This window comes from Eumetopias jubatus, unplaced genomic scaffold (assembly GCF_037043125.1).
Source record: "Eumetopias jubatus isolate StellerSeaLion01/CBP00866 unplaced genomic scaffold, mEumJub1_p1.0 scaffold_9, whole genome shotgun sequence".
NCBI classification, from domain to species: Eukaryota; Metazoa; Chordata; class Mammalia; order Carnivora; family Otariidae; genus Eumetopias; species Eumetopias jubatus.
In genome coordinates, this window is record NW_028274815.1 from 125,676,283 (window position 1) to 125,699,089 (window position 22,807).

Here is a 22,807-nt window from a genome sequence, read left to right on the forward strand (position 1 = left end):
AGTGGGGCATACTCTGGGATCAGGGACACCTGGGTTCCAATCCTAGCTCTGAAGCTCTGTGAACTTGACAACTGGACTCTTCGAAATTGTTTTCCCTCCTGTAGGTTGAGGGATTTAAACAAGATGGTGCAGGTGCAAGGCATAGCATGGTCCCTGGCACACTGTAGATGTTTTGTGATTGATAATTCTCTTCTTTCCCTTTTCTCGCTATCTGGGGTCCAAAGACCCAGAAGAGTAGATAACCCTTGAAGAGAGCAACTCTGTCAACCAGAGAAACTGAGAAGAGCTTTGAGCTAGAATAGAAAGATAAAAATGCCAAAAATCACGGAGAAACAGAGAGGGGTGGAATTCAGAAAGGGTTCAGAAGGACTAGCTGAGGCTGCAGCCCTTCCTGCCCTTGGCTTTTCCATCTGAGACCAGGTCTAGTGCATGTTACCAAGGATAAGAAACAGCTCCATGAGTGACCTCTCGGTCAAGCACTGCAGAAGATACTGTCCTTTTTAAATATTCAAATCTGCAGGGAACCAAGAGGGCTATGGGCTCTGAGTTCCCTCCAGGATACCTGGGCTCAAGAGTCCCCCAAAACATAATTGCCCTGTGGCCAGACTGACCAGATTCTGAGAGCCACATAACCTCCCTGCTTGTCTGAACTCAAGGAAGACCCGTGTCTGTTCGGGCTCCTCTCCTGAAGACCCGTGTCTGTTCGGGCTCCTAAGTTTGCTTGGCCGTGTTGCTCTTCCTCCACTGTTACTTAGATTCTGATTTTCTGTTCTTGGGTTAATGGATATTTGTTTTGCTGAACCGATGAGCCTTTTGTAAGTCTTCTATCCTCTTTGAAGGAGGAGGGGGCAAACAAAGAAGCGAGGGCTAGCTCTCCATCTGTGGGACATTCTTTCTTATCCAACGGATAAAGGGGATACAAAGAAAGGGAAATGAGTGGGGGGGCAAGTTGGGAGATGGACAAGGCAACCAGCAGCTGTCAACACCGGACACACAGCTGGGGAGGAGCAGGGCTGCTCTACAAATCCAGGAGTGTATGGCCAATGCCTAAGGAACAGAAGCAGCTTCTACGCTCGGGTTGTGGGTCTCCCAGAGTGGGGAAGGGGTCTCAGAGGAAAGGAGGATCTTACGGAGAAGAGCAGACCTGGTTCATCAGACCAAGCGCCAGGTGCCAAGAGCCTGTTAGCGCTCTGGGACCCAACTCCAAGTCAGTGCTCCGGGCGCCATCCAGTGGCCGCTAGGGAGACTGCAGGAGGAAAGAGCTGGCGAGGAAGGAAAAGCCAGAGAAGGCGGTGCTGGCCGGTTCTGGGCAGGAGGGAAGGAGGGAGCCGCTCTTTGCCCTCAGTGCTCCCCTCATCAGTTGAGGACTCGCTCCTAATCAAACTCCCCAGGCCGCTGCCTCACCCGGCTGGGGTTCTTTCACTGCGTGACCCTGGGCAGGCAATTCTGCCCTCTACACCTGGTGTGCCGATGAGGTAACATGCCAGGCACCTTGCTTAGCACTTCAGCTCACCTGCCGTTCCTGTGTGGGGAAGATCTGTCACCCTGCTCCCCCATACTCCAGTCACTCCTGACCACACACATTCATGCCCAGCAGGAACTCCAGCCATGGACTAGGTCTGGGCTCCTGGGCTCCTCCTCCAGGACCTCTCCCTGCTTACCTGCCCTTACCCACCTGTTCCACACCTGAAGGTCCCTCCTTCTGCTCCAGCAATAGTCAGGTGCACCTCACCCCCTCAGCCCTGAGCTACCCGCCCACCTCCCCTGCCATGGGCTTTTCTCACTTATGTTTCTCCCTCTTCAAGCCTAGCAAGGTGCCAGGCGTAGACATGCTTCAGAGGTCTGCTCTGAGGTCAGGCTGTGGGGCTTCAGACCTGTGTGTCGGCAGAATAACGCCCCCCCCCCAAAGAGGTCCACACTCTAATCTCTGGAACATGTGAATATGTCACCTTACGTGGCAAAGGGATTTTGCAGCTGTGATGAAGTCAGAGATTGAGATGGGGAGATTAGCGTGGATTATCTGGGTCAGTCCAGTATAATCACAAGCATCCTTGTAAAGCGGAGACAGGAGGGTCAGAGTCACAGAAGGAGGTGTGACGCCAGAAGGAGAGGTGGAGGTGACACCAGGCCACAAACCAAGGAAATTGGGTAGGCTCTAGGAGCTGGAAAAGGCAAGAAGACAGAAGCTTTCGGAAGTAGTGCAACCCTGCCAGCCCCTTTTGTTGGACTTCTGACCTCCAGAACTATAAGGTAATGAATGTGTGTCATGTAAAGCCACTGAATTTGTGACAATTTTGTCCCAGCAGCCATAGGAAACTAACATACCCTGGTTCTGCTTCTTACTAGTTCTGCGACCTTGGGACACTTACTTCACCTCTCTTTGCCTCAGTTTCCTCCCTGTAAAATGGGGATGAGAAAGGCAATCATTCCTACCTCATAAGGTTGTCTGAGGATAAAATGAAAACATTTGCAAATCACTTGGAGTAACGCCCAAGACAAAATATGTTAACTATTATTATAAGATTAATAGCTACCGTTCATTGAGGGCCTAATAAGTACCAGGCACAGTTCAGATGCCTTGGAATAACTTTCTCCATTCTCACCATCACACTTGGGGGTAACAGTTTCAATCCCCATTTTACAGATAAGGAAACAAACCCAGAGTAATTGGCCAAAACCTGGAGAAATTGAGTATTTTAATCTTAGCAATTTCTTACATGCACTTGGGCTCTTTCCTGATAGAGGGGCTGGCTTTTGCTTTTGTTTTTGTTTCGGAGGGTGCGGGGGGGGGGGCGGTGGTGGTGAAGAGGGTGGGTCACAGCCTGAGCGGCAGCGCTGGCCACAAAGCCTGACCTCCTCTTCCTCCTTCATAGCGCAGGAGGGACATAAAATCCAGGCGACACTCACCTATCCGCCCCCACCCCGTCCATTTAGGGGTTCATGACTGTCTCCCCCTTCCTCACCAACTCCCTGACCCAGTTCTAGCAGCTTTTCAGCCCGATCTGGGGGGCACCACGAGATAGGCACGGCCAGAGAGCGAAGCGCTACATCCTCCGGGGGATGGAGGGGCGCAGTCTTGCTCAAACCCCGAGGGTTCGCGCTGAGCCCCCTCCCTTCCCGCAGCCCGCATAAGGAGCCGTCTGTTCGCGGCTGAATAAACAAGGGGGGAAAGCAGCGCCCGGCCCCCTGCCCCCCAGCCCGACCCCCGCACAATGCGCCTTTCTCGGAGGAGCCGCCGTCCGGGCGCCTCGGGAGCGCCCGGCGTCTGGCCTCCCCTCCCCGTGGCGGCACAGCAAGACCCACAAACCGACCCCGTGGAAACCAAAAAAAAGAAAAAAAATTTTTTTAAGAAAATGAAAACAAAAAGGAAATCCAACAAAGAACTGAGCGCAGCACGCAGCGAGGGCGTGCGGACCTAGCGCGCCCCTCGGTCACCCCGCAGTCCGGCTTCTGGTCCAGGCGAGGCCAGCTCGAGCGCAGCGCTGGGAGCCCGCCAGCGCGCCCTCCCCGACAGCCCAAGGCCCCGGCGCCCCGACAGCGCCCCGAGGGCACAGTCCACGGGGCCGCGCCCCTGCCCGGCTCCCGGTCCCAGCGGCCCTCACTTCTGGGTGGCCAGCTGGTTCTCCAGATCCTCCAGGCGCGCCGTCAGCTGGGCCAGTGAGCGGTTAAGGAAGCCGCTGGGGGTCTCGGGGGTTCCTACACCCCACCCCCACCCCCAGCCCGGGCCCCCGGGCCGCGGGGCCCAAAGGATATGGTTCTGCGTCAGCCTCTCGAGCGCCCCCAGCGTGCGGCCCTGGAACTCCACGAGGCTTTCGCATTCGCACGGGCTCCGAAGCTCTGTACCTGGGCCGATGCCCTCCTCTGCCAGCCGGGCGCAGAGAGTCAGGGGAATGAGAATCTGCAGGAGGGCGAGCGGGCCCTGGCAAGGCCCTCCGCCCCTCCACCCGCCTGTGGCTGAGTATGTGGGCTTCGCATTCAAACAGACCTGGGATGAATACCAGCTAGGTCGCTGTGAGATACTGAAAAACTCACTCAACCTTTCTAAGCCTGAGTTTCCTTGTCTGGAAAAACGGATACAATGAGAAAAGCTATTCATTGGGTGGTGCTGAGGATTCTATGGGGTGTGTGTGAGAGAGAGAGAGAGAGAGTGTGTGTGTGTGTGTGTATACATCTTAGAAGAGTATTTCTCAAACCTTAGTGCTCACTGGAATCACCAGATCTTGTTAAAATATAGATTCTGATTCTGAATGGTGAAGGAGCTGAGACTCCACGTTTCTAATAAGCTACCAAGTGATGCTGACGCTGCTGGTCTGTGGACCACACTTTGAGATGCAAGGGTCCAAATGACAGCAGCACTCTCCAGGTGAAACTTCAGGCAGTGATGGCAATATTCTGTTGCTGGTCTGTCCAGTGCCAAACACACAAGCCATATGCAGCTATTTAACATTTGAAATGTGGCTAATGTGATTAAAGAACTAAAATTTTTAACTTTTTAAAAGTAATTTAAATTAAGTGGGCACATGTACCTTATTAGAGAGGGAAGATCTAGTGTACTACTTAGCTCAAGTATACACTTTATTGTGTATTTCAACTAGACCAGTAATTCTCAAAGTGTGGTCCCTGGGCCAGCACCATCACTATCACTTAGGAAGTTATTAGAAATGCAAATTATCAGACTCAAGCTCAGACCTACTGAATCAGAAACTCTGGGGTTGGAGCCCAGCAAATGATGTTTTAACAAACCCTCTGGGTGAATCTGATGCACCCTGATGTTTAAAAACCACTGGTACAAACAAACAAAAAAACCACTGATCCAAGTTTACCTCCACACACATTCTAGCATTTCTGAAATCAAAATATGTGCCTTACAATTAAATTTGGCACCTATTTTTTCTTAGCAGTAAATAATAATGGATAGTCTTACAATGGATGGTATCTTAGATCCGCCAAAATTTTGTAAACGTGTGCCATTTTTCATATAACAGCACAATACCTGGTGCTTGGCCTTCACAAAAGAGTTGCTCTTACAATTTAAGAGCGATCTCTTAGTCTCATTGGACCCTTAGCAAATTGCTGTACGATATGTCATCAATGGTCTTGATAACAGTCCTGCAAAGACTCCTAACTTCACAGCTGGGGAAACCAAGGGCCAGAGAAAAGGAAAGTTCTGCCCAAGGTCATAGAGCTGATGGTGAAGAGCCTCAACCGTAGAGCCCAGATTTCTCCAGGAATTTTAGAGCTGGAAGCAAGCTTGGGCAGCCAGCACCCTCCCCTGTTACAGAAGTGGGACTTGATGGTAGGGGTGGAGGTTAAATGACTTGCCCAAAGTCACACTTTGGGGTACATAAGAGTCAGGACAGGAAGGACCCTCACAGAGAAACGAATCCGGTGCCCCCGTAATATCCTAGCTAATTATCAGAGTTAGCCTAGAGATGGGGGGGCGGGGGGGGGAGAGGGAGAGAGGTAGGTAGGTGTGTGTGTAGATACATGTATGTATAAACACACATATATTTTTTAAAACGATTTTTTTTTAAACTATCGATTCTCTAGGCCAGCCCTGCTCTACTGAACCTAGCTCTAGAGGGGCCTGGTAATGTGAAAGAGTCACGTCTCTGGCCTGGGTTAGAGTCTAAAGACTCTGCGGTGAAAATTCCCCCCGAGAAGTCCCCTATATGACCTATAAAGTACAGTACACAGGCTCAACAGCCCACTTCTCCTTCACAGAGAGAGTTGGTCCCTTTTTCTTCAACTGAGCACCAGATGAAGTGGATGGATTGAATTTATGGGCAATATTGAAAAAAAAAATACATGTCTTTGCATACTTGGAACACTCTCAGTCCTGCCACTTTGCCAGGTCTGTGTAGTTGAATTCCAACACGTTAAAGGAATATGTGATGTGACTCTGCTAGCAAGGAGTTTGGCACGCCTTTGAAAAAGTTTCCTACAATTACTGTGAACACCCACTAATTTGAGGGGCAGGTAGCCAGCCCAGTGGAGTACTGAACTTGGACGTTCTTGGGAATCACCCGAGGGTCTTGTTAAAGTACAGAATCTGATTCATTCGGCCTGGAGAGCTCTGGAAATGCTCGCTGTTCTAACAAGCCTCTGCCGCTGGTCCATGGACCCCACTTTGAGTAACAAGGCTCTGTGTAATGAGTCCGGACCCCGGCTATAACTCTACCAAGGGGATAGGGGTGGACAGAAGGAGGAAAGCTAGAAGGCTGGGCACTGAGTGAAGTCAGAGGCGCTCACCCGGGCAGATGCTGCCTCTGAGGTCCTCCAGCAGGTGCGTCATGGTGCCAAAGTCGGGAGAGTAGGACACGTGCAGCTCCGCGGGCTCGGAGGCGATCTGGCGCAGCTCCTCTTCCACTGCCTTGCCCACGCCCACGGCGTACATGACAATGCCTACAAGGCAGGGCACGGGGACACAGGGGGCGCCCCAGACCTCAGTTAAGACCCCCTCCGGCGTCCAACCCAACCCCAGGCCAGTGCGTCCCGCGCCAAGCCCACCTTCCTCCTTGGCGCGCGCGGCCCACACCGAGACGTCATCCTGGGAGCGGCCGTCGGTGAAGACCAGGCCCACGCGAGGCACGTTGAGGGTGCGGGGCCGTGCGCCTTGCGCCTCGGAGAAGCTGTGCTCCACCATGTGGCGCAGCGCCAGCCCTGTCATGGTACCGCGCTCCATGTATTCCACGGCCAGGACCGCCTGCTTGACCTCGGCCGCCGTGCCGTAGCGGCCCAGCGGGAACTCGGTGCGCACGCGGCTCGAGAACTGCACCAGCCCCACGCGGGTGCCCTCGGGGGACACGTCCAGGAAGTCCACAATCTGATTCACAAAGCGCTTCACCAGCTCGAAATTCTGCGGGCGCACGCTCTTGGAGCCATCGATGAGCAGAACCAGGTCCACGTGGCCTTCCCGGCACCCTGCATAGTGAGGAGAGCTTAGATTGGGAGCCAGATCCTGGCCTGGCAGCAACCATCTCCCCACTGGGTCATTCACATTTATTACACAAGAGGTACTGTGTGTGTGTCTGTGTGTGTGTGTGTGTGTGTGTGTAGTCCTTCCTGTGCCAGGCACTGTACTAGATAATAATAGTAATATTAATAATATCAACAATAATATATATTGAAAAAGTATATGTTGCTAATATATAAACAATCACAATAATAAATAAAAACAAAAACATTATTATTTGACAGCTTACCATGTGCCAGGTCCTGGGCTAGGTGCTTCATATATTTTTTCTCAATCCTCCCAATAATCTTGCGTGGTATCCCCAGTTCATATAACCTTAGGTTCTGAAGCATAAGGTAATTTGCTCCAGACTCCACAGCTAGTAGTGGCTGAGCAGGATTTGAAGCCAGGTCTGTCTGACCCCAAAACCCATGCTCCTGAATCACTCTACAATGTTACCTCCTCTGTTCTAAATCAGGGACTTTGCTAGGCCCTGAAGGGGGTTCAACAATAAATGAACAACCTTGACCCTAAGGAAATCAGGACAGAACAGAGCAGTCAGACATGCCCTATGCTGCAGCCAAGGAAAGTGCTCGAATAGAGGGGCATGTAAGGAGCCCAAGGTAGGAATAATTCACTCTTCCTGGAGTAGGCAAGGAAGGTTACATGGAGGTGGTAGTAACATTTGATGTTCCCCGAGGATGAGCAGGTGTGCTAGGAGACCTGCTGACGGGCTTGGCTGAGATGAGGTGAGGCAGTGGTTTCAAAATTTTGACCACACCCCACAGTAATGATAATAATACAAAAGGACACACTTGAATTTTGAATTTCATGAAACAATACTTACTCTTTCCACATGCAGTAAGCTCTATTTTCTCCTTTTTTTAAAAAAAGAAAAACTAATTTGATTTCATTATCCACTAATGTGGCTGCACCCACCATCTGAAAAACTCAAGGTGTAAAGCATCTGAGCTCAGGGGTAAGCACAGGCAAGCCCAGAAGACTCTCGAGGGAGGGAGAAATAGGATCAAATGTGTACTTTTGACATTAACCTTGGCAGCAGGATAGAGGATTAAGGGGAAAGAGATGGAGGCAGGACACGGCACGCCCTCCACTCCTCACCCCACCATCACCAACACACACACATTCACAGCGTACCCTTGGGCCACAGCAAGGGCAGAATCGAGGATGCTCAGAGTGTGGGCAGTGGGGCAGGGGCAGACAGAACACCCTCTCAGCCGTCACTCACGGTTGCAGCTCTTGCCATCTGCTTGGAGTTGCTGGCCCTCAGGGCACAGACAGTGGTAAGAGAGGCCCTCACTCACACACTGGAACTCACATCCATGGTCTACACCATTGCAAAGGTCCCGGGCTTCAAGGAGAGACAAGTCAGGATGAGTCAGGGTGGACTCCCCCAGCCAAGATCCCTTGCCCCTCTGCACAAATACAAGAGACCCCTCCTTACCCTCACAGCTCTTCCCATCGGGCAGCAAGTCGTGGCCCTCTCTGCAGTGGCACCGTGGCCCAGCAAAGGTGCTAACACACTCGTGCTGGCAGCTGTGGTTCCCAAAGCTGCAGTGGTCAATGGCTGGTAGGAAGGAAGAGAGAGAGCAAAGGTGTAGCTTCTGATTGGAGCCATCAGGGACCTCAGTCCAGGATGCTAGTGGTAGGGTGCTCACCCCTGCAGCTTCTCTGGTCCTGCTGGAGTACAAAGCCAGCTCGGCAGCGACAGAAATAGGAGCCTGGGGAGCTGATGCAGTGGTGCTCACAGTCTTGGGTCCCTTGAGTGCACAGGTCAATGACTGAGGAAGAGGTGAGGTCAGCATATGCCCTGGGTGGGGCTGCACTTCTCAGCCCCAACAGAACAATCATCTGAGGAGCTTTTTAAAAATACCTATGCCTGGGCCCCACCCCCTCAAGATCCTGACTGGGTGACCCAGGCGTCTCTGATTTCTACAAGCACAGGCCTCCTTCCTAGTGGGCCAGGTGGCTCTCCCGACTCAAGGCCCAGCTGCATCCCAATGTGCCCGTTGCTAAGCCAGGCATAAGAACAAGAATCAACAATTGTAGAAGACAGGTCCCCTGCCCTCAAGATGCCCACTGACTTATGGAGGAGAACCAGGCTCTGCCACTACCTACTGAGCCTCTGTTTACCCATCTGCAAAATGGGAATATAATGGAAGAGTGCAATTGCTATTTACAGCTTCCTTCTAAGGAGGGTGAGCTATCGCCTGATGAGTATCTTGATGGTGTAGATGTGCAAAGACAGCCCAGAGCTGGAAAATAGGGACTGGGGAGATGCCGATTACCCTGCACGAAAAAATGAGAATTTGGGGTTCCTAGAGAAGAGATGGGAGTGAAGAGAGGAAGAGCAAGAGAGATAGTGAGAGCATGAGTACCTGTGTGGGCTGAGGTTGCCAGTGAAAAATCACTCGTAATGGGGTGACAGGGCTTTGGGATCAGGGTATCTAATATGAAATTATTAACAGTAGGTGTTTCTTTTGTGTATGTACGTTTGACTTCACTTAGATGTAATGCACACCTCTGGCCACCCCCATCTTTAGTAAAACGGACATATGCGTGACTTACCTATAAACACACACATGCCCTTGTGTGCATAAGTGTGCAAACCAAGGAAGAGGCTGATTTATATGCATAGAACAAGAACAGCATGTGCGGGTTGAGAAATTGAGCGAGGACCCATAAACTGAATGAATTCAGCAGAAGCTCAGAGTGAGAGGTGACTATAGAATGGAAGCACTTGGGGAATTCCCAGAGATGTTGGGGAAAGATTCAAATGTTCAGAGGTCATCACATGAGGCTTCAAGCCAGTCTTTTCTAAGTTCTAGAAACAAGAAGACCCCAGCTGACATCTGCATTATTGGGAACACATGACTTATTTTCCCCAGTTGTCATGAGATTGAGAGATGATGTATGGAAAGCTTCAAGTGCATTGTCCAATACTAAATCAGCACTCCGAGAAGAGTAGCTGCCATCATGATCAATGGAGTGGACACACATTCACAGGAAAAAGCAAATCCCAATTGTATACGGGAGGCATAGTGTGCCATAGCTTTTCAGGAGACAAAATGAAGAACCAGGCCTTGAAGCATTTGCAGAGAGCAGCAGCAAGGGTAGCCCAGAAAGAGCTGAGATGCAGGGGCAGAAACGAGCAATGTATATAGAGGGGTAAGGAGGGGTATGGAGACCCTAACTGAAGACCCCAACAGTGAGTGTCTAAGTAACAGAAACAGTAAGAAGATATGCACGTGAGAATTCACAAACAAGTTTGGGAGGCATATTGGAGGCAGGTAGGAGACAAGCCTGAAATAAGAGAGACAATGATGTAGAAAGCACACTTAACCTTAGGGGTCAAGATTTCACCAAGGAGTTGTTTGGCTGCAGGCAATACCTTCCCTTTCTTAGACCCATAAAGTAAGGGCGCTGAACTTTTACTTCCAAAAGCCCTTCCAGACTCATTGGTCTGATGCTGGGGCAATGGGGAGCCACAAAAGACTGGGGCAATGGGGAGCCACAAAAGACTCAGGAGCAGCGAGACTGCAGGGCGGGGGCAGCTCTCACCCAAACAGCTCTTGTTATCTGCAGCTAGCTGGTAGCCAGGGTTGCAGGCACAGTGGAACGTGCCTGGGGCGCTGACACATTGGTGCTGGCAGCCGTGTCCCCCCTCAGCACACAGGTCCTTTCCTGAGGACACACAACAGTAGAATCAGTGAGGGACGCATGGGCAGAACCCTCCAACAAGGAAAAGCTGGGTGGGGTCAGAGGCAAGCACCGAGCTCGAAGACAGCTTTAGTTGGGACAAGCCTCATTTGAGAGGGCCAATCCAGATGGGAGGGCTTAGGGAAAGAATAGGGCCTGAGTAGCTCCTATGAATAGGCTCAGCAGGGGTCACCGGGCTAGATGCGTCAATGGGATAGGGCAGGAATGCACAGGGGGTAAGGTAGAGGAGGTGGAGAGGTACTAAATCAAGGTGGGGGGGAAATAGCTCAAGCTGTGACTAGAACAGACCTGCAGCATTGTGGGAGGAATTAAAACGAGGGTGGGCGGGGGCCATGCCCATGTGGGCAGGACATGACTCTTTCGGGTGGGCCATTGCTCTCAGCTTTGAAAGGCGGTGCTTTTTGTGTCAAGGGGCGATTTTGGAGTTTGACCTTAGGCCTTGGTAAACCACCACAACAGCTCATCCGGGTGAGCAGGCACGCTAAATGTTGCTTCTTGCGGGTGAAGCCTAAGCAAAAGTGGGCAGAGCTGCAATTTGACAGCCTGAGGCAGCCCCGCACGGCTCCACTACCTGGTGGGCGGGGCTAGCGCTAGAGTGGGCAGCGCCTCCCGGGACCGGATGTTATTTACGTGGTGGGAAGGGGCGTCTAAGCGCCTGGGAAGTCCGCGCCTCGCTCCAGCGCTCCCCTGACTCACCACACAGCCGGCCCTGGAACTGTAGGCCAAACTCCTGGATAAGATCGAAGGACTCAACGAGGAAGACGTGATCGTCCAGCGGGGGAGACGCCATGGCCCGCAGGGAGCCCACGTCGGCGCGCTGCACCCCCACTGCGTAGATCTCTATGCCGCGGGCGCGCGCCTGCGCCGCCACCTCAGCCACACGATCCTGGGGCCGCCCGTCGGTCACGATGACAGCGATGCGCGGGACGCGCGCCTCCGGGGGGCGCGCGCCCTCGGCCACACTGAAGGCCACGTTCATGGCGTACTGGATTGCCAGCCCTGTCATGGTGCCTTGAGCTAGCGGCACCAGCGCGCGGATGGCGCGCTCCATATCCTCGCGGCGCGAGAAGGCGCCGAGCGGGAAGACGCTTTGCACTTGACTCGAGTACTGGATCACGCCGACGCGCGTGGCATTGGGCCCCACGTCCAGGCCGCGGAGGAGGCCCACCAGGAACTGCCGCATGGTCTCGAACTCAAAGGGGCGCACGCTACGCGAACTGTCAATCACGAACACCAAATCCAGGGGCCCCGACCGACACCTGGGACCTTCGAGGAGATCAGGAGGGACTTTCCTAGATCTGCAAAACCTCATATTGGAGGAGATCCCCAGGGAAACCCAGGGCAAAATAGTGCTATCCCGGCGTTAACAGCGCCTAGCACAGAATTAACCTGACAAATGTGAGTTAGGTACATTCACTCATCCAGCATTTGCTAAGGGCCTGGGCCAGATTTCCCCCAATTCTCTATCAGCTATTAGGGCTATTCTGAGGAGGTATTCTCCAATTCGGGAGTGGGCGAAGGGATGTGTGCAAACTCAAATGTCTATAGGGGACCAGGCAGGCAACATAAATGAGTGAACTGGTTGGATTAGGTTGGTGGACACCCGTAACCCTCCTCCAGCCAAATGCTGCCATGCAGCCATGTGGACCCCAAGTTAACAGAGCCTTGGGTTTTTCAGGAGAAGTCCCAAATCGGGAATTGTATGTGAAGTCTCCTGATTTTTCAATTAACTTTTTAAAATTAAACACCAAATGGGCGTTTTTACATGAGCCCAACTTTGTCACCTCTAAGCCACATCCTACAGATAAGGAAACTGAGTCCCAGAGAGGGGAAGCTGTGAACTAGAACCCCGCCCCTTTACGATTTCAGAGCCTTTGCTTTTTCTCTCCCCAGCAGACCTAGCTGCAGATGGAGAACCAGCTTTTGCTCCCTTCCCCCTGTTGGTGAGGGCTGAGCCCCACTCACCTGCAAACTGGAGCTGGGTTTCCCAGGGCTGGAGAAGAAACAGCAACATGGGCAGTGGCGAGCAAAGAAGGCCCCTCATGGCGCTTGGGTGGCAGGGAACGGAAGTGTCGGATCCTGGAGGGTGCAAGGAAAAAGGCAAAGCAATAATATTTACGGAACTCTTATTCTGGGTGATGGGCACTTGGAGGGGGAGAAGGATCATGGATTTCTTTTACTAATCTCTCTATCTTTGTGTATATTTGAAGTTTGTCATAATAAAAAAAGTACTGCGTTACAGTGCTGGGAAATACAAGGAATTCTACTTTGCAGAATTGCAGAATAAAAAATAAATAGAAAGTAGATTTTTAAAATATAACGTTTAAAAAGAAAAAGTCCCCCTCAAAGAAAAGAAAACCAAAAATAAATGAAAAAGAAAAAATGCCTTTCTAAATACCGAGCACAGTGTTAAATGCTTTTCATGCATTCGGACATTTAATCCTCTCGGCAATTCTCGCTACGGTACAGTCCTATGCTTAAGTGGTTCCAAAGATCCGTTCCGCGCGCTCTCCTCCTGGGAGAACCTCTGCAGACGAAAGCCAGCCGTTCCCCACCTCGACCCCCTCCTCTCCTCACACAAGGCGCTTCTATGTGGCTGTCGTTCCAACGCGCGCGCGCGCGCGCACACACACGCACGCACACACTCAGACATGCACCGCCCAGCCTCAGGCCGCCGAGCAGAGACGCGCCTTTTCACGGGGCTGGGGGGTTGGGGACCCTCAGCACGTAGGCCAAAACCCACCACGCAAGTTTGGCCCCCCTGTTTCCCTCCTGCTCTCAGGAGAGGCCGCCAGGGGGCGTCTTCCTGGGACTGGCTGCGTTGGTTGGGTGGCCGTGGGAAGCCCACATCTGCCTAGCAGGTGCCCCTGCCCAGAGCAAACAGTGGCCGGGAGCCCGGAGGCCTTGGAGATAAGCCCGGGGCAGGATATATCCCGCACGAGGGCCGAGGAGCAGGGGCGCACAGGGTTCCGGCGACAGCTGCATTGGATGCGCCCGGAGGGCGGTGAGTGAGGCCCGAGTGCGGCCATGGACCCTATACGGGCAACAGGTGAGCGCTCACTCTTCCACTGCCCTTGGCGACGCCCCTTGATAATCCCAAAGGATTACCGTGTACAGATGGGAAAATTGAGGCCCGAGAAGGCTGCCCGCCGAGCTTCAAAGGAACCTGCGACTAGAACCTGGGACTCCTGGCTCCCCTTCTTCCTTCTGGGCTGCCTGGCTGCCTAGCAACCTGGCGCCTAGGAGTCACTAAACCTCTTTTCCTTACATTCACTCCCACTGCTCTGTACCCCGCTCCACCCCCGCCCCATGCTGAAGCTGCGTTAGCCATTTTTCTGTTGCTTGTTTCTTGGCAGAGGGGACCAGCTGCCCTAACCCAACCGCAGCCCCTCTACCCCCCTCCCCCAATTCCGTGAATGGGCCTATTCTGAGCAAGGTTGGCTGCCTGCAGCTCACTCACTCCAGGCGGCCTTTCCGATCCTCTCCGCCCTCGCCTTTCAGGCCTGGTAGAAGAACAAAAATCCCTCTGGCAGGGCCCGTGGTGGGAGGTTGAGTAAGCCAGATGTGTCAGCTGCCACTGGAAACTGGAGGGTGCAGAATGCCTTTCCCTAGCTTGGGCCATAGCCAGGGCCAGAACCTCTGGGGAGCATGGGGGTCAGGACAATGGGGCCTTTGCCACCTCCTGTTCTTTCCCACCTGCAGAAGCCTCTGGGCCCTCAAATCTTGATTAGGATTCCCCCTTGTCCTGCTGTCGGCCTGAGGCCACGTCTCGCCTGGCACCCCACCGCCACCCCAGGAATCCTAGAGAGTCAAAATAGAGACTGCCTCAAAGTCCATCACCTTCCCAACCCTCTCGTTCCACTCAGGGATAAATAAGGTCCAGAGACTAGTGTCTTGCCCAAGGTCACACAGCAACGTGGTGACAGGTCTGACACTAGAGCCCTGAGCTCCTCTGAGGGGTTAATCCTAAAGTTAGGAAGATTCGGAAATGCCTGAGGGTGGGGAGACTGAGCTCGAAAGGCAGGAGAGGTCTGTGAATAACTCAAGAGTTGGCTGAAGAATAAACACCGTGGGGACATTCTTGGCGGTTCTTCGAGGGAGGAGATTAAGGGAAAAGTCCCCCTCCCCGTGGTGGCCTTGTTGGTGGGGGCTCAACTTGGAAAGGACCCCACAGAAGTGAAGAAGGCCACTGCAAGTCAGATGGGGGCACCGTCAGTGGTACAGCCGCGGTTAAATACGGTCGCCCGGTCAGGCTTGACGCCTGATCCCCCCGCAGACCCCTCAGCGCCCCCAGGCCCTTTGACTCACCTGAGCCTGCCGGACAGCTCGGAGGCGCGGCCGCAGAGCGGAGCCGACGGGCGGAGCCTCCCGGGCAATTGGACCAGGTAACGGCGCAGGCAGCGTGCCCGAGGTGGGGACGGCCAGACGGCTGGAGCGAGCGGAGGCGGCGGCCGCATTTAACCGGGGCTGGCGGTGGGGAGGGGGAGCGCGGGCTGCGACCCCTCCTACCGGCAGGGAGCGATCCCCTTTCCTCGGAGGGCTGGGGCGGGGCTAGCGCGGCGCCCCTGCTCCTGCCACCCCGGGAGCCGGCGGCGCGAGCTGCAGGGCCGGATTTCGGCTCCCAGCGGGAGGCTGGGCGGCTCCGCTCTCCGCCGCCGGAATGCGTCGGAAGCCTCCGAGGCCCTTCCCGGAGTAGAGCCCCGAGGGGCGGAGCGGGGCCTGGCTCCTGCCGCCGGCGGCCTGGCCCCGCTTCCGAGGGAGCGGCCGGGGTGCTGCCCTCCGCTGCCCCCTGCGGGAGTGAGGAGAGGCCCGGGACTCTGGTCCTGCGCGAAAGGTGAAAGGTTCAGAAGGGCAGCCGCAGGGTTCATGGCTCCCCGGGCCCCACGTAGTGGTCCCTCAAATCTCCGCCCTCGCGGACTTCTCCGCCTGATCTCTCCGCGATTGCTCAAGTCTTGGGCCTACCCACCACCCCTCGCTCCTCAAAACTCCCAGACCGCTGGGCTCTGACTGGCCCCATCCCTGAATTGTGGAGGCCCTGTAATCAAGGGAAGGAACGTTGCGACAGGAACAGGGCCCTTCTCTTAGGAGAAAGGGGGTTTACGAGGATTGTTTTGACCCCCGAAGGGCTCAAATGTTCCCCCTGGGTTCTGGGGACACGGTTTGGGGGGTGCTTCCATGTTTCCAGGCTTCTGAGGGCAGGCAAGAGAGCATTCTGGGCCAGGGGGTCCAGCAAAACTCTTCTCCCTGGCATCAAGAGGTCACTGGGGTGCACCCCCTCAAAGTGCAAGGAAACCATGCACCCTCACATAAGTCTCCATCCCAAGGCCGGCACAGTGTGGCCTTTGTGCCCCTGGGGCCTCTCCCCAGTGCTGCAGGGGGGCATGACACCAGGCCTGTGGAGTGGCGCCTGGGTGGTCCTGGTGGGCTCCGTGCAGGCCTCATTGAGTACCTGGCAGCCTAAATATTTAACCCATGACTTACACTCAAATCCCCTCTCTTGCCTAACGCTTCCCCTCCCTGACCCCGAGTGGGGCAGAACTACATTAGCCCCTTCCCCCTATGCATTTCATTCAACCGGCTTGTTGGGTTCCATGCCACCTCTCCCCTTAACAATCACTGCTGTCCAGCCGCCGGCCTGCCCCTACTCCCAGGTCCTCCCCAGAGTGCACCCCGGTGCTGAGGGAAGGCGTGCGCCAGTGCCTGCAGCAACGGTGTGAGCAGACAGTGTGGATCCTGCACGCCAAAGTGGCCCAGAAGTCCTACGGAAATGAGAAGCGGTAGGAGCCAAGCCCTTCCAAGAGGCCACCTTCCACTCTATGCTTGCCTCCCAGTTCGGTGCCTTTTAGAACCCTGGGGAGGGCTCAGGGCTCAACTCTTGGCCAATCAGGAGCCTTCTTCCTCAGCCCCCACCAGCCCCCATTTTGGAACCTCCCTGTGAATCTACAGTCCCCACTCACTCACTCATCCACCCATTGATTCCTTCTTTCATTCAACAACTACTTAGTGGGCGTTTAGCAGGTGCCAGGCTCTCTGGACAGTGCAAGGCCCTGGGCATACAGCTCCAGAAGCCAGATACAGCCCCTCCTCTCAAGGCATCTTCACTGTAGTGGGGAAGAGACAGACCACAAAGTCCCCTCAGTGAACAATATCCTTCCAGATGGAGAGAAGAGCTAGAAGAGTGATAGAACAGCATAATGTAGCAGATACTGAAGTGGGGGCACGTTAGCTAGACAGGTCACGATGGTGGACAGGCCTTTTAAGGAGGTGACATCTGAACTGAAAGAGAAGCCAGACAGGAGAAAATCCAGGAAAGGTGTGTTCCAATTAGAAAGAAAAAAGGCACACACCTTGAGGCTGTATGAGCTTGGCCTGTCCTGGTACAAAAGAAGTCAGAGGGGCTGGAATTAGGAAAGGAGAGGGACGTTGCAGGGAATAAAGTCGGAGAGGTAAAGCAGGGGTGCATCAGGTGAGGACTTCGGATTTAAACCACCGAAGGATTTTAGGAAGACAAGTTAACATGATCAACTCGTGCTTTTTAAAGAAAGGAGAAGACAGTGTGACTGCTTTGTGCAAAGCAGGTTGGGCGGGGGCGGGGGTGGAAGCAGAGAGAGCCGTGGGAAGGCTGATGCTGTGGTCCAGGCAAAAGTGATGGCAGTTGGGATTAAGGTGGAGGTGGTAAGAAACCCGTGGATTCTGGATGTGTTTTGAATGTGGAGGAGACAGGATTGATTAACGGGTTGAGTGAAAGCAGTGACAAAAGAAGGTTCAGATGTTAATGGGGTCCACAGTCATGGAGAAGCCCCAGGAGGGCGGTGGGAAAGGTGGAGGAGCAATCAGGGACTCTGCCCCATTTATGCTGCCTTTGAGATGTCTAAGGGACGGTCAAGTGGAGATGGACGTGCGAGTCCCGCGCTTGCTTGCATGTCTCCGCAGGTTCTTCTGCCCCCCGCCCTGTGTCTACCTCGCAGGTCCCGGCTGGAGGGTGAAGCCAGTGCAGGGCCAAGGTGAGGGCGGACTCCTGGGCTGCCGTGCGCCTCCCTAGGCGAGGGGACCGCACAGTGGGCCTGGTAGCCGGGCCGGTCGCAGGCGCAGTCTCGCCGCGCCCTCTGGCGGCCAGAACTTAGCCTGCCTGCCGCCTGAGTCCTTCCTGAGCCCGCTCGCATCGCTTTCCAGCCCACCAGGCCGGGGAAACCGGGCCCACGGTCTGCGGTTACATGGGACTGGACCGCGCGTCCGGCAGCGCCGCCGAGACGCAAAAGTTGAATTTTGAAGAGCAGCCGGACTCCAGGGTGAGAGCGCACGGGACACGGTCCGATTCTTGCTCCCATCCTTGCCCCTCCCTCGGCGAGGAGGGCTCCTTCACACACACCCCCACCCCCGAAGACGCCAAGAGATAGGTAGAGAGGCGGGGGAGACCGGGGTTCTGCCTCGAGGGTGAGCCAGGGAGCTGGGATCGTGCTGCTTCACGTCACGTCTGATGGGGCAGACGTCAAAGACCTGGTGGCGCAGGGCTGGGATGAGACGGCCCCGCGCCCGCGTACCCCGTAGGAATTCGGTTGCGCCAAGACCCTGTACATCTCGGACGCAGACAAGAGAAAGCACTTCCGGCTGGTGCTGCGGCTGGTGCACCGAGGGGGCCGAGAGCTGGGCACCTTCCACAGCCGCCTCATCAAGGTCATTTCGAAGCCCTCGCAGAAGAAGCAGTCGCTGAAAAACACCGACCGTGAGCCGGGCGGGGCGTGAGCTCCGGGCGGGGCGGGGACGCGCCACCTGGTGTGGAGCGGCGGAACTGGGGAGGGCGGAGGCCTAGACTGGAGGGGTGGGGCCAGAGTGGAGAGGTGGAGTCTGAGTCGAGAGAGGGGTGGGGTCTGGGGGAGCGAGTGCGGCTGAGGTCGGAGAATGAGAAACTAGAGAAGCAAGCGCAGAGAGGAAAGGGGACCGACCCCACACTCTGGGAAAGGGGGCGGGAGGGGGCGTCCAGAGCAGACAAAAATGGCCGGCAGGTGCTGAGCTAAAGACAAATTAAAAGTGATGGAAATTTAGTCAAAAATACCTATTCAGTGCCTGATGTAGGCCTGGCTCTGTGCTGGACGCTGGGTCCCTGTAAAGTAAGGACAAGTGTCTGTTCTGGAGGAACCCACAGCCTAGCTTGGGAGAAAGACACACATCGCTTATCAAAGAGACAGTTTGAAATAAATACTGCCCTGGGTGCCAAGTGACAAATCCCAGGGCTGGGGGCTTTGAGAATGGGGGGGCGGGGGGGGACGGGGCAGGGCCTGAATAACAGTGAGGACACCACCACTACCCTGGCAGGGAGGTGGGGGAAGACCTAGAGGAAGGGGAAGCTTTCCTGGCCAACATGAACACGAATCATCCTATTTGATGTTCATCAGGTCCCTCTGAAGTGGGATCAGTGTCAAGCCCTAGAAATATCACTCTGAAGTGGGTACTATCATTGTTCATATGTCAGGGATGAGGAAAATGAGGTCTGGAATATTCACCCATTCATTTAATGAACTATTGGGGCCTATCACAATCCAGATGACTTGGCTAAGACTGTCCAGCTAGGAAGAGACCCAGCCAGAATTTGAACTTGAGTCAGTGTGCCTCCAGAGCCCAGGTCCTACCCCTACATCATATTTACCTTCTGTCTGTTAAAAACCCCGTAGAACGTCTCAGACCGAGGCAGTACTCTGTCTGGCCCTTGGCATCAGGTAAGTGCTAGAATGTGATGGTTAGGAGTGCAGATTCTGAAGCCAGGTGGCCTGAGTTTGAATCCTGACTCGCCAGCCTTGAGATGTGGAGCAAGTTGCTCTCTTAAATAGAGATAATATCTGCTCCAGAGCACTGTTGAGAGAATCAAATGAGCTAACACATATGAAGCATTTAAAACCGTACCTGACACACAACAAATGTTAGCTGTCATCATTATCCAATGGATGGGAACTTGGACTAAGTATAAATTGAGCACCTACAGTATGCCTAGTCCTGGAAGGGGAGAGAGGGAGATGACCCAGTGCTTTCTCCCCAGGTGGTCAAAGCTCAGTTAGGAAACAAAACCATGGCTCTGAGTATGTGTGATAAGCTGGAAGAGATCAGTGTCAAGCCCTAGAAATATCACACTGTTGTTTCACACCACATGGTCTTTGCTTATGCAGGCCTTGAGCAACTCGTACCTACCCCCTGCTCCCCAGCTGAGAATATAACCTCCTCCAGGAAGCCCTCCTTCACCCAGACCTTACCACATCATTTTGAAATTTTATATTTATGTCCTTCCTCTCTGAGAATGTGAACTCCTCCAGAGCAAAACTGGGTCTGATTCACCCTTTGGTGCCCAGTACCCAGCACAGTGCCTGCCCAAAAGGAAGCACTTGGTGAACGCTTGGTAATATTATTTGTTGAACTGAAGGATGCCCGGGCAGCACTAAGGAACTGGCCAAAGTTCAAAAGCAGGACTACAAGCAGGTACTAGGTAAATGACCATGAAATAGGCCCAGTGTGTCTAGGCCAGTGAGCATATGAGGGGACTGACACAGGGGACAGAGGACCAGAAATTGTCTGGCAAGTACAAGCAACCAAGCCAGGCTTGGGTGCTGATTTCACCTCCCTTCACAGTGTGTATATCCTCGGGCTCAAAGGTCTCCCTCTTCAACCGCCTGCGCTCCCAGACAGTGTCCACGCGCTACCTCTCTGTGGAGGACGGGGCGTTCGTGGCCAGTGCGCGCCAGTGGGCTGCCTTCACGCTCCACCTGGGTAACCGCAGCTGCGGACCTGGGGCTGGGCGCTTTGCATACCTGAGTTCATTTCACCTTCACTGTAACCCCTTGAGAAAAGTCAACTCTGCCCACGGAACTGAGGCTTGCCCAAAAGTCCCAGTGAGTCTGTGACTCTTCCAAGCCATTCTGGCTCCAATGTCCAGCCCTCTCCCCTCATCTCAAACCCCACCCCAGGAGCAAACATCTTCAAGGATGGCCACAGATGACCCCTCCGTGCATGCTGACCCTACCCACGAGACCCATGTGCGATGTGGGCTGGAGCCAGAAGCAAGGAGGGCAGGGTTGGGGGCAGAAGCTTGGAACCCCTGAAACCTTCCTTCCTTCCCTTCCCTCTTTTCACACCAGCTGATGAACACTGTCTCCAGGGGGACTTCCCGCCTCGAGAGGGCTACGTCCGCTATGGCTCCCTAGTGCGACTTGTCTGCACTGTCACAGGCATCACACTACCTCCAATGGTATGAGCAGGGAGGGCATACCTGGGGGGGGGAATCCCCAAAAATTCATGTGGAAGGTATGACCCACAAGGACAGGGCAGTCATAAAGATGCCTGTTCTCACTCTGGATACTTAGTGCTTTATGGGGCTGGATGGCGGCAAAGGGTGGATGGTGGGGGGGTGGGGGGAGGAGAATCTGCCAGTGCTCACATGGCTATTGGATAGCAGAAAGCTAGCTGGGGCAGGGGGAAGCCTCTGGCCACCCAGGCATCTTGCTGCCCTGCACCCTTTCTGTTGTAGATCATCCGCAAAGTAGCCAAGCAGTGCGCGCTCCTCGACGTGGACGAGCCCATCTCCCAACTGCACAAGTGTGCATTCCAGTTTCCTGGTGATCCTCCCGGAGGGGTTGGCACTTACTTATGCCTGGCTACAGACAAGGTGGTGCAATTCCAGGTGAGGGGTAGAGAGTATTGGCACCAAGCATCCCAGAAAGCCAGAACACAGAGAACCATAGATCATAAGATCATCATCATCATCACCATAATGACTGCTGCTTACTGAGCAATACTACCTCTCAAGGAATGTTAGAGTCATAGACTATCAGGACAGAATCTGAGAATGAAGATTATTGAGCAGTGCTCCTTCCCAAAGAATATTAGAGTCACAGAATGTTTGGAGATAAGATTTTAAAATGAAAATAAAAATAGCAATAAGTAATAGTATTGAGTATTATTGTGCAAAGAGCATTAGAATCATAAAATGTTAAGCCATAGGATTATAGAATGTGGAAAATTATTATTATTATTATTAAGCAGTACAACTCCCAAAAGAATATTGTCAGAGAATGTTGAGATAAAATCATAATGTGTAGAAAATAACATTATCATTGAGCAATATTCCCTCTCAAAGAATTTAAAACTGTAGAGTAGAATTGCACAATGTTAAAAAAAAAAATAGCATTCTAGAATCCTAAGAAAATAGACCTTTAGAAACCAGCTAGTTCAGCGAACCTATTTACCTCAGGTGACGGAAGGGTCTTGTCCAAGCTCACAGGGCAGGTAAAGCTCAGAGCCTAGGACTGGACCCTGGAATGCAGAGGCTCAGGCACTATGCTGGCTCCCCCATGTTGGTGGCCACCATCCCCTTGGTCTCCTCCCAGGCCTCCCCCTGCCCCAAGGAGGCAAACAGGGCGCTGCTCAACGACAGCTCTTGCTGGACCATCATCGGCACTGAGTCGGTGGAGTTCTCCTTCAGCACCAGCCTGGCGTGGACCCGGGAGCCAGTCACTCCGGTGCCCCTCATCAGCACCCTGGAGGTGAAATCTGGGCGCAGGCCGGCGCTGGCGGGCGGGGATCTGACTGCGGGTGTGGTGTAGGGGCTGGCGAGGGAGAGCAGGAGGCTCTCGGCCACAGCACCCACTCCCTCCCTCCCCCAGCTGAGCGGTGGGGGCGACGTGGCCACGCTGGAACTCCACGGTGAGAACTTCCACGCGGGGCTCAAGGTGTGGTTCGGGGACGTGGAGGCCGAAACCATGTACAGGTATAGGGGGCGCCTCCCTTGGGCCGCGGGGACCGGACGGGTGCGCGTCATTGGCGTCACTGCAGCCCTAACCTTGGTGCCGCCTCAGGAGCCCGCGGTCCCTGGTGTGCGTGGCGCCCGACATAGCCGCCTTCGGCAGCGACTGGCGCTGGCTGCGCACACCCATCACTGTGCCCGTGAGCCTGGTGCGCGCCGACGGCCTCTTCTACCCCAGCGCCTTCTCCTTCACCTACACCCCGGAGTACAGTGCGCGGCCCCGGCCCCCGGGCGACCCTGAGCCGGCTGCGGACGCCGACGCGCTCCTCGAGAGCATCCACCACGAGTTCACGCGCACCAACTTCCACCTCTTCATCCAGACTTAG

At 54.2% G+C, this 22,807-nt stretch overlaps 2 protein-coding genes across 7 annotated transcripts; one reads left to right on the forward strand and one right to left on the reverse strand.

Moving 5' to 3' along the window:
• Positions 1-3,598: 3,598 nt before the first annotated feature.
• On the reverse strand, positions 3,599-15,153 carry MATN4 (matrilin 4). 6 transcript variants are annotated; one of them, XM_088026279.1, is made up of 12 exons: positions 15,005-15,153; positions 12,662-12,744; positions 11,393-11,962; positions 10,538-10,660; positions 8,635-8,757; positions 8,421-8,543; positions 8,205-8,327; positions 7,895-7,897; positions 6,511-6,924; positions 6,253-6,405; positions 3,754-3,861; positions 3,599-3,657 (listed from the first exon to the last, which is right to left on the reverse strand). In XM_088026279.1, the coding sequence occupies exons 1-12, from the start codon at positions 15,151-15,153 to the stop codon at positions 3,599-3,601; spliced, it is 2,031 nt and encodes a 676-aa protein (XP_087882405.1). The 6 variants fall into 6 exon arrangements, with proteins under 6 accessions (XP_087882405.1, XP_087882404.1, XP_027977788.1 ...); XM_088026278.1 differs by lacking the exon at positions 7,895-7,897; XM_028121987.1 differs by lacking the exons at positions 7,895-7,897; positions 10,538-10,660; positions 15,005-15,153 and having other exon boundaries at positions 12,662-12,740.
• A 924-nt stretch (positions 15,154-16,077) lies between these two features.
• Positions 16,078-22,807, forward strand: RBPJL (recombination signal binding protein for immunoglobulin kappa J region like). The gene is made up of 10 exons (XM_088026650.1): positions 16,078-16,141; positions 16,359-16,473; positions 17,630-17,700; positions 17,870-17,985; positions 18,245-18,419; positions 20,312-20,449; positions 20,818-20,927; positions 21,207-21,359; positions 22,342-22,445; positions 22,534-22,807. The coding sequence occupies exons 1-10, from the start codon at positions 16,078-16,080 to the stop codon at positions 22,805-22,807; spliced, it is 1,320 nt and encodes a 439-aa protein (XP_087882776.1).